Genomic DNA, 10,787 nt, shown 5'->3' on the forward strand with positions numbered 1-10,787 from the left:
ATGTTTCAGACTCCAGTTATTGTGGTGGTCTGTATGTAGTGCATGCATCAAAAGTGGGCTGATAGTCCATATGTTAGCCTGTGTGGGTCTATGCACTAGAAAAATAAATGAATAAAGATTTACACATGGAGGAAGGTCCTCAAAATAACAAAAATAAATTTATTTAATTTCAGGAAGACAGTTAACAAGGCACAATAATGGCTTTGCTAAACTATTTAATATATATCAATATTTCACTTACTTAACAAAGCTTAGATATGCTGTATGTTTCAAACACTGTTGTAATGATGGGGCCAAAGCTGGACACCATATGAAATATGATACAGATGATACAGAAAGAAATATGGCAGTATTACATAAGAGCCATTGTAAAGCTAAATTAAATATCCTGCATGCAAATGCCGAGTGGAAAAAAAAAACTACTGACAGCTGTGGGTCAGACTGGAAAATATTTACTTAATATTCATCATGAGCATTTACTGTTGTAGCAAGTTGTTACTACACGTAATCAGCTCATGAATCCCAAAATGTAACCACCAGCCATACCGAGCAACAAACTAATATCACCGAGGACAAGCAAGCAGTCAGAACGAGCCACTGAAATGAACATGGTGCACTAAATGGTTTATTTTCTTCCGTCGTTGGCACAGACTCGAATGTTTTTAACCTCGACCAGCGTGACTGGGAAGGAGGTGATTGTCAGGATGGAGGCTTTCGAGGTTTCCTCATTTTCTTGAGCTTTTCCTGTCTCACCGTCTCACCCTCCAAAGAGGACAGCTCAGATATTCTGTGGATGAAAGAGCGAGAGGCTCCGACCACTGGGTCCGGATAGGATTGGCCTTTGTGGCATAGAGATGGAAAGAGGTAGAGTGAAGCATGGGAGGGAGAAAATTAGAGATGGTCAGAAGAGTGCTACAGCAGTTGGAGTCTTGTTTTTACACAGTCCACATTCATCGCTTTAAAAATCTTTTCCTATCATTAGTAGTGTTAATTACATAGTAATAATCTTAATAAGCGCTAAAGTCTTAGATAATATGCCACGTGTTACATAAAAACAAAAATAAATCTGGTATTTTTGGTGCAACTGGATGAAACTAAAAGGAAATCTATGCGAGGCTAAAACAAGAGAAAAAAATTCTATTTACAACAACTTGAGCAATGAGTTATAATAAACTGTGTCCTGAGACACTAAACAGACTGAAATGAGGTGAAGGAGCCATGTTTTTTTATAAAAGGACATGCCATTAAAAAAAAAGGAATTAATGCTGCATCACAAACACCCCCCCAAGGGAATTAAATCAAACAAACTCACTTTTCTGATTGTCTTTAACAGTCATTACGTTGGAGGATGGATATTTCACCTTGGCCCTAAAGGACAGAAGGACAACAGAACTGTCTGCATTGAGGAAAAAAAAAACACAGAAATGTTGATTTTCTTGGTCACATTTTGTACAGAAAGCCAAAATACCTGCCGAGCTTGCAGTTCTCAACCGAAAAGGTGTTTCTGCCACTGAGGACTAAAGCTGAGGGAACAAGGACCGCTGGACTTGTGTTCAGTTTATAGCTTTCAGGGAACCTGGAAGTAAGAACAAACTCAACTTTTCCCATAAGCAGAGAACTGAGAACGATACGTTATTGAGATCATATTTTTGTGCAGCATAATGATTTTCACTTCTAGCTATAATCACACTTGAACTGCCAGAAAATTAAACATTAAAAGGAATCTGCTCAAGCTCTCCTTTTTTTTTTTTTTTGAAAGATAATTTACGCGTGTCAAAACAATCATTTTATCTAGCTGCTGTTTTTCTTTGTTCACACTCTTGTAATCTGTCATACCCTGTATGAGACAGTGACTCTGTATAATTACTGTAATCTGTGCAGCTGTCTCGTGAAATATGCTAAGAAAAGTGGAGCTACAACTAGCGGGCCAAATGATGTTAATCCACTGGTTACCCCAGGGTGAAGGGTCGCCCCACGTGGCTGTGGGAAAGCTCCTTGGAGAGGCTGAAGGGAGGAAGGTTACCAGGTCTGTGCACATGGTAGTTTCTTGGCAGTGGAGGAATCACAGTTTTGGTCCTCTCTAACATCATACCTAAAAAAAATAAATCAATAAATAACACTGAGCCTCTTACAGTGGTCCAACATTTAGATAGTAATTCTCTACAGCAAAAAAGATATGAGAAAATTGTTCCGCATTCATTCCCCTGTAAGGTTATATCTCTATGTAAGTTTCCCCTCAACTATGTGAGATGACAGCACCACCTACTGGCAGTCAGTTTACACAAGCCACAAATTTAACCCATTTCTGATTGAGGAAGTGAAGCTAAACTCCTAAGGCTGCCTCCTGGTCTGCAATTCCTACATTTTCTGTCGAACAGAAAGTGCCTCCTGCTGAGGTCCCTCTCTGGGACGTCGTTATGCGATTCCAGTTTGTCATCTTTGGTTAAATTAGGTGGCCTGCAGAAATTGGAGAAAAAAATATATTAGCATACACAGATTTCATAAAGTTGAACCCCACCTAGGAAAAATTCACTACCCCTCAAAGGTTGCTGGGCACTAACAAATATCACAGTTTTGTAAACAAGACACTTTTTTTTCTTTACATTAAACTGAATAAAAATGGTTTCAGTAACAATCTTAATGATTAATCAGATCATCATGAATCACTGATGATTTCTAATGGAATATCAGCGTAGGCATATAGAGGCCGTTTTCAGCAACCGTGGCACATTGTGCTCACTAATGCAGTTTTATCGTGCTAAATCGCTGATTGGTCATTAGCAATGACCTTTCCCCAATGACTGTGCTGATGCTGAGTGTCTGCTCTCTGGGTTAAATTGTAGTCTTAATATGAATTTTAAAAAAAGAAGCTTTCCACTGAAACTTGTAACAGTATTGTTATTCTATCCCATATGGGAAATTGTTACAAAACAATATCATATGCAACAGCTTGTGCTACTCCCTTACTACAAATTCACTCAACAGTGTCAGCTGGCTCTAACCTGAATAGAAATAGAATAGAAACAAAAGAGATCTTAAACAAGGATGCATATGCAAAGTGTTATTACTGCTTTCAACAGGACCAACGAACCAAAGTTCTCACAGCTCCAAAGTGTCCAGGGAACTATCAAGAGAAGACCAGCTGATATTCTGTGTATAACAGAGGTGGCCAGCACAGTCACTGGATCTCAACCCTGTGGAGCTGATCTAGAGACACTTTGGCCATATGCTACATATTAAACACCGATCAAACCAGTCCAGCTTAAAGGAAGCAGTTCAGGAAGCATGGAGTGAAATGTATCCAGGGTAAAAAGCTTAGAGCCAAAGTTTGCAGCGCTGTGTTTGCTGCAGATGGGTGATTCTTTTACAACAAAAGTTTCATCACCAAATCATTTACTTCATGTAAAACTCAGTTTTTACAACCTTGTCAATGTCTTGACCGCATTTTCTTTTCAATTTTCAACTCATTTGAGGGAAAAAGTATAGACTTTCATTTAAAAAAAAAAAAAATGACATCTTCTGGGTGTTATTGAGCATTATATAGTTAGAGCTGCCTTGTCTCGGGTGGTAGTCTGCCAATCAGAAGGTCGGTTGTTTGCTTTCCGGCTCTCACAGTCTGCATCTCAAAGATACCCTGAGTTGCCCCACGTACAGCTATGGGAGTGAAAGTGTGGTGTGTGTGCGAATGTTACAACAAGGTGCTTAGGTATAGAAAAAAGCGCTTGTATGAATGTGTGAGAGACTGGGTGAATGAGGCTTGTAGTAATAGGTACTTTGAGTGCTCAGAGTAGAACAGAAAGCACTACATAAGTACCAGTCCATTTACCATTTATGTATAATTCTTGTATCTTTCATCACGTAAGATACGTTAGGATACTCATTTACAGCATTATACTGGCACTGTAAACCAGAGCACTGTTTAGGAAAATAGCAGTATGTGGTTCATGTTGTAGGAAGTTCATGACCTGGATACTGAACCCAGGAAAGAACTATTTGTGGTAAGTTACCTATGAAGAAATTACTCTGCCATAATAAACATAAATGACTGAATAAATATATTAATATGCAAGTAAAAGCAGCACAGATATTTTAAAAGATTTTATTTATACAATATGAAATTAATTTATATGTATTCGTTTTCTTCTGTAGTATTCATTTACCTTTGTAAAAGCCCCCTATTTATTTACATTCCTATACAACTTTCCATTTCATTTTTTATATTTTTACTTTTAGATTCATTTATGTATCATTTTCTGTTTGCAATCTTTCTCCTTTTTAAGCTCTCCTGTAAGCAAGTCTGATGATGTGGAGTAGCCAGTCAGTGAGTGACAGTCTCCCTCATTGGCATAATGAAGGAGAAATGTGTGGGGGAAAGGGAAAAACAGACGCAGAACTGTTTGTAGAAATAGAGATTGTATAAATAAATAGGTGGGCATTAATCTAGTGGGTCATTTATTCTGGATTACAGCAGTTCGGGGGTCCCATATAATCCTGGCGCAGAAACAGTAATGCTTCCTGTACTCTCCTTCAGTCCGTACTAGCTTAGCGGCTCCAATCATTGAGTGTTAAACACGGTGAAAACATTACTCTTCATATAATGTCTGTGGTGTCGCTTTATTTCATTTCCTAGCTTCCAAAATATCCACGCAGCTTACCCTCCAATTATGCAGCCGCTCAGCTGAGGTTTTCCGTCCCTGGACACTACAACACAAACACAGCGCTCAGCATTTGACAGACCGTTAAGCTAGCTGCGTTTGAATGAATCCGGCACATTTATGGAGCACGCTTACTCACTGCTCAAAGCCTGGATCGCAGGAAATTTCCTTGGTTGACTTTGCCTCAGAGCTGCTTGCCCTCCACCTGCTCCCATCCTCAAGTTCCTGTATGTCGGATATCCAACCGCATCAGGGCCGCGCTGCCCGCAGGTCGCGCTTTCCTGGGATATTAAGCCCTTCACGGTGATTAACGATGGGTCTAACTGGCAGGTTATCATGATGGAGCAGCCACACGAGCATCTACTTCAGACATTACCTTAGCGCTATACACAGCTACGACACCCGACCATGCTAACGGTACACGGGCTCAAACCGGTTATCCCTGAGCAGCAGTGCTAGGCTGCAGCTCAGTACAACGCCAGCGAGTCATCGCGTCACCATGGAAACAGGCTTCAAAATCTGCCTGCATCGGTTTGTCATATTTAGCTTCCGGTGTAATTTCTTATTCAGATTAGCCATTAAAAAGAATACTTTTGTATTTTTCTTCCTGTCCATCCATAAAGGCTACAGCTAGTTAACAACCTACTTGTTACATCCAGTAAATCACCTTCAAAAGGACTGTTATAACCAGTAAGATCTTTATCAACTAAACATTTCAGATTTTTGAATTTCTAAAATACTGCATCTTTGAGAATTATCTGATCTGTGTAGTTAATGTTTGTAACCTTGGTTTACTGCTTTCAGTAATGAACACAGCCAAACCCACAGCTATACTGCAGTGCAAAACACCAAACATGCTTGATTCATAACATATTTACACAATGACAGGACCAAGAATTTTTTTTTTCTCCAAATTTTTATTGTACATTTTGAGTCCTTTTGAAGACCTGGGGGAGGAAAAGAAAATACTGGTAAGTGGAGAAAGTAAACAGTGTTTCCAGACACAAAACAATATCCAACTGATTAAGTTATCAATTAAGTAAAAGGCTCTTGTTTTGTTTCTTTCAGCTACTTCCTTATTCAGAAGGGGGTCACCACAGCTGGTAGTTCTGCATGTTTGATTTGGCAGATTTTTTTTTTTTTTATACCTCGGATGCCCTTCCGGACACAAAACCAAAGGGATTTGTGTGTCCTCCCAAGATAGTACCAGGGTTCTTTTTCTTGTTTGGAAAAACATCCATGTTCTCCTAAGAGATCTCCTAGTAAGTGATTTAAAGCTTAATGACTAAAGATGTGGTTTCAGACAGTGTTGGCTTATTAACAAGTGGTTTTCACCATAGTCGATAAGATGGGGAAAAAAGAATATGCATCATTAACCACATCTGATGAGTCTACATTAAAGACCTACAGAATAGGACTACAACTCACCACAACTTTAGTTCATCCTCCTGATCAGTCTGTTGATCTGATCCTCCCTGTTGCCAGCATCGCCACCCTCCACGAAGTGTGTGGTCTTCTTGTTCATACCGCCGCGTGGGGATGACAGCTTGAAGGGCCACAGGAAGTTGTTGGCAGGCTTGAAGTTCTTTCCAACTGTGTAAATCTCATGGATGAGGTCCTCAACACAGATGATGCCATATTTGCCTACAGATGAAAAGTGTTCAATAAATTCAACCCCATGTCAGCTTTAACATTTAAGTGTTTCACTTTTTTTTTTTTTTTTTAAATAAAGAGCCAATTTAACCAATGGAGATCATCCAAGAATGAAACTATGCTTGGAACAACTCTGCCTGCTCTTCTCTTAATTTAGATAAGAGGGCTCATTTCCAGATGTGCTTGCTGCCATTTGGAGCTCTGATGTTTTCAGTCTTTTCTGGTACAAAGTGAAAATCGTCAAGCTTTAAGGCAACCCCACATCTTTCAATTTAATGTTCCAATAAGTCTGACCAACCAATAGTTAGTATAACCCTACCCACTATTATCAACTAAAAATCTCTCTATGGTAAAAGTCTTGTTGGATTGGCATGTGGTTTCAGACATAACTGGCAAAAGTTTAACTTTTTTTTCACCAAAGTCGATAAGACGGGGAAAAAAGTGTCCATCATTAACCACATCGAGTGCCAAGCCTCAACCTATAGAGTATATTATGAGGTTGTGCTTTTTTTTTTTTTTCCTCTCCTTTTTTAATTTTCAATACCACTGTAATGTTTCCATACCGAGGGACTTCTGCACCAAAGAGTTATCTGTGAGGGCAATGCGCTGTTTCCTGATCCGGCCATAACCACGTTTGTAGATGAGCTCACGCACAGACTTCAGGTTGGGGTATCTGGGGAAAAAGCACAGGCCACATCTTATGAAAGGAGCTCAAATCTATGTAGTACACAACATGGGTGTGTTACAGTTTTAAAAGAAATATAAAGATGTCTTTAAGATACTTAAAGGATACTTCAAAAACAATCACTTTGTTAGTCCATTTGAGTTTAGTTTAAGAAGCATTTACAAAATGTTTACACATGAACCAAAAGACATTAAGAGCTCAGATCTCATCTCCTCAAATCTGGCACTTTCATGTCCAAATATATGTGGGTTATTTGGCCAAATGATTATAAATCATTGCTTTGGGGAAGAAACATGACCCACAATGCAAACTCTGTGGCAATTCTCCCCTGATTTAGTGAAACCTACACATACCTACATTACAGCTTCTACATGGATACAAAACCTGACACTTCAAATTAGGGCTGAAGACAATTCACAAATCTGAGGATCCCATTTTTAACCTGATTTTAATGTGAAATTTACAAATCATAGTAATTCAAATTTGTGCAGTTTTGATGGTTTGATGTTGGTCCACTGTGTAATGGTAAGTGCTAAGAACAGTACGCGTTGTTCTGTGTTATAACAATCATGCTTTAAGTTCTTGTAAAGGAGGAAGTTTTATTTAAATTATGAATCAGCTCAAGTGCCAAATTAATACTGTCAACAATATGTAACCACTTTCTGTCTAAAGCATTACACAGTGGCACAGATGATGGTTTTTTCTGGACTGCTTCACAGTATATAGAAGTGTCTGTAATCAACTGTATAAGGTTCCAAACAATACTGTATCTACCAATACAGATCAGGTTATCGGTATTGGTGGCATCACTTAGATGTAGCCATTAAAGTGACTGACAGAAATGGCAGGACAGGAAATATATGCCCAATCACCTGCAGTCTATCAAGTTAGAAAAGTCTAAAGGTACAACATTCTCTCGTACCAATGACTGTGCACATTCACAGCACTGTTAACCTTTGTTGTAGTTAAGATCATGTCATGTATTTCATTACAACAATACACACCAGTGTTTCACACAGGTGGTCATTCCCACAGCATCTTTAACAAAGACATTAGAGCTGTGTGTTATCTAAATTATGCTTTTAGCTGTTTAGTTTGACACGGGTTATATTTATGTAAATTGTTAAACAGTACTTTAATGTGTTGACTTTACATGTCAGAATGACCACCAAGATTAAAACGTATTAAATGCCAGAGAACATGCATCACTACAGCAAGAAGGCAGCACACACACATTTTCAACACACTGACACGTGCCATTATGGAATGTGGTTTCAGACAAAACTGGCTTAGTTTCAGTCAGTAATCACCATGATCGATATGATGGGGAAAAAAGTTCAGCATCATTAACCACATTCCACATGAAGCATCTGCTTAGTGATGTGCTAATACTCCTTGACCATCACTTCCTATTCTTGAACAACACCGATCACTGTGACAATACACGTGTATACAGCTATAACAATTATATTCTTACCCCCAAGCAATGTAGGGCTCTGCGATCCTGAGCATGTTGATTGAAGCCTTGTTCAGCTTGACAAAGACACCGTTGAAGATCTGGCGCAGACGGAGCAGCTGCAGAACTTTGCGGACTTTGGGGCTCACGCCGTTGATGCTGGAAAACCAATAACCACTGTGATTAGTCTCTGGATTACATTCAGGATTCAAACTCCTAATTAAACTGTTTAGAGTGGTTTCAGAACATTATTGGCTTTAATTAAAAATCTGTATCAGCAGAGTCGATAAGTCGGGGAAAGAGCGTGCATCATTAACCACTCAACTGTATCCACAAGGATTGCTTCACTAAAAATGACCTCTTAACAGAAACTAAATGACAACACAAAGTGCTGATGTATGAGGCTCAGCTGTTCCACATCCTTTCATATGGCATTGCCTGCACAACACCTTGAAACTGATTGTGCAGTTCTGGCATGCCAGATATAGAGATGTCTCCAGCAGCCCTTGACTATTTTCATTCATGAAGCAAGCAGCAGAGTGCAGAATGATCCCTGCTACAACTACTCACCCTCTGATCCTGATGACAAAGGCCAGTTTGGGCTCAGCTGGCACATAGAAGTTTCCCACTTTGCGAGCCATACGGCCCATTCGTATCTCACGCCTGTGCATCTGCCTGTACTCCTGGTGGTACTTCTCAGCCCTCTTGTAGATCAGTTTCCTGGTCACCTTGCGGACCTGAATGCAACAGTGAAAACACGTTGAGGCGATTCAAACTGATATCTTGAGCGATACGCTGTCATGATTTTCCTGCTTCACTTTACCTTCTTCTGAGCCAGCAGCTTCTTGACACGCATGGCCTTCATGGCCGCGTAGGCCTTTCGCCTTTTCAAAAGGCTCTCAGGGACCGCCGGAACCTTTTTTCTGGTAAAACAATAAAAGATGCCGTTATGAACAAACAGAGACAAATCTGGACCCAAGTGCTGGAGAAATATCAATGAACACGGGTAAATCGCTGAACTGAAACGTCCCCATCCTCGCCGCTGCTAATTCTGCCAGCCTGACATTTGCCGGCTTCCACACAGGTTACTTCAAACAACAGCCTGCAAGACTAGAGACGTTTCAAGACAGCATAAACTCGACGGAATGATCAAACAGTTGGCTACTATCTCAGTTCTCTCTCTTTTTTTAAAAAAAAAGAGCTGCACACAATATCCACGGATGCTAAAGAGACAGCCATGTTGAACTCGGCCATATACACTCAGTCATTATAAAGTGATCCTACCGACAGAAAAAACCATAATCTGTAACAATACTGCTACTGTTCTATCGTACATGAACTAAACAGCTTATCCATGTTGTAAAATTAAAAGCAGGGACTACTTTAAGGCTGGATGTGATTAGATTTCAACACAGAGAGAAACACTCACTCTGCGTCCGCCATTGCGATCACCGAGAAAGAGAAATTTTTGTTTGCGCATGCGCGGGATAACTAGTTTTAGGACCTTTACGAAGCGTCCTTCCAACTGCCTGAATAAATTTAAGCAAAATCCGCTGCAGTAGCGCTGCTGGTTAAATGCTTTCTTACATGTGTAGCATCACATTTTGGTGAATATTTTTCTGTGGATATTGCTAGAACTATTACTGCAACTAACTCTTTAAAGGTAAGACAACTTTGTAACATCTATTCTAGCATAGACCTACATGGCCGTATTTTTTAACATATTCATTTTTTTTGGTTTGGTTTTGTTTTGTTTTGTTTTTTTTTTAATGAATCTAAACGCTACTTTTCCCAACCTCCATGCTACAGGTGGTGGTGGGGAGGTTATGCAGTTTCCTGACCGGCAGAGGGTGCAAACGCCTCATTTTGCAGAGCAAAAATCAGAGAGCGCCTGCAGCAGTATGAACCTCCCACCCAGCACTCTGCTTCAAACACATTACTGTCCAGCCCGGTAATGAAAAAAAGTAGGCTCGCTTGAAAGCCATTTATTTATTTCCAATTTATAGGTCAAATATCTGAAAGTTCACATTTTAAATTGTGAAATGTGGCCCTAATGCAGCTTTGCCATACGTGAGTGCCTCCATTTGGCTGTTCCAGTGCATATATTTTTATATTAAAAAATCCAGCTGCGTCGTGTTAAACACTCAACAGTAATGCACAGCAATTATTTCTTACTGGGGTTTTTTTTTTTTTTTTGGGGGGGGGGGGGGGGGGTATTTTTTTAATCATTAATTCTGTTTGCTTTTTGGCACGTTGACACTCCAAAAACTGGAGTGGATATTCACTGGAAGCGGGTTTCACTTATTTGTTTTATTCTTATAATCTACACAGATTTTTC

General features: G+C 39.7%; 2 protein-coding genes and 3 non-coding genes across 5 annotated transcripts; all 5 read right to left on the reverse strand.

Annotated features, from left to right (window-relative positions):
* Window positions 1-175: 175 nt before the first annotated feature.
* c20h8orf89 (chromosome 20 C8orf89 homolog) lies at window positions 176-5,166 on the reverse strand. Its single transcript, XM_030756082.1, has 7 exons — window positions 4,795-5,166; window positions 4,656-4,701; window positions 2,363-2,457; window positions 1,954-2,092; window positions 1,469-1,576; window positions 1,313-1,368; window positions 176-839 (listed from the first exon to the last, which is right to left on the reverse strand). Exons 1-7 carry the CDS (start codon window positions 4,991-4,993, stop codon window positions 700-702), a joined length of 783 nt encoding a protein of 260 aa, XP_030611942.1. The 5' UTR covers window positions 4,994-5,166; the 3' UTR covers window positions 176-699.
* A 397-nt stretch (window positions 5,167-5,563) lies between these two features.
* On the reverse strand, window positions 5,564-9,938 carry rpl7 (ribosomal protein L7). Its single transcript, XM_030756083.1, has 7 exons — window positions 9,879-9,938; window positions 9,273-9,372; window positions 9,020-9,186; window positions 8,471-8,608; window positions 6,872-6,981; window positions 6,084-6,299; window positions 5,564-5,602 (listed from the first exon to the last, which is right to left on the reverse strand). The coding sequence occupies exons 1-6, from the start codon at window positions 9,890-9,892 to the stop codon at window positions 6,091-6,093; spliced, it is 738 nt and encodes a 245-aa protein (XP_030611943.1). The 5' UTR covers window positions 9,893-9,938; the 3' UTR covers window positions 5,564-5,602; window positions 6,084-6,090.
* On the reverse strand, window positions 5,946-6,038 carry LOC115799998 (small nucleolar SNORD12/SNORD106). The gene has a single exon (XR_004021631.1). It is a non-coding gene; the product is annotated as a small nucleolar SNORD12/SNORD106 (small nucleolar RNA).
* On the reverse strand, window positions 6,679-6,770 carry LOC115799999 (small nucleolar SNORD12/SNORD106). Its single transcript, XR_004021632.1, has one exon. It is a non-coding gene; the product is annotated as a small nucleolar SNORD12/SNORD106 (small nucleolar RNA).
* LOC115799997 (small nucleolar SNORD12/SNORD106) lies at window positions 8,259-8,350 on the reverse strand. The gene has a single exon (XR_004021630.1). It is a non-coding gene; the product is annotated as a small nucleolar SNORD12/SNORD106 (small nucleolar RNA).
* Window positions 9,939-10,787: the final 849 nt, after the last annotated feature.

The sequence above is a fragment of the Archocentrus centrarchus genome, chromosome 20, assembly GCF_007364275.1.
Source record: "Archocentrus centrarchus isolate MPI-CPG fArcCen1 chromosome 20, fArcCen1, whole genome shotgun sequence".
Classification (NCBI taxonomy): Eukaryota; Metazoa; Chordata; class Actinopteri; order Cichliformes; family Cichlidae; genus Archocentrus; species Archocentrus centrarchus.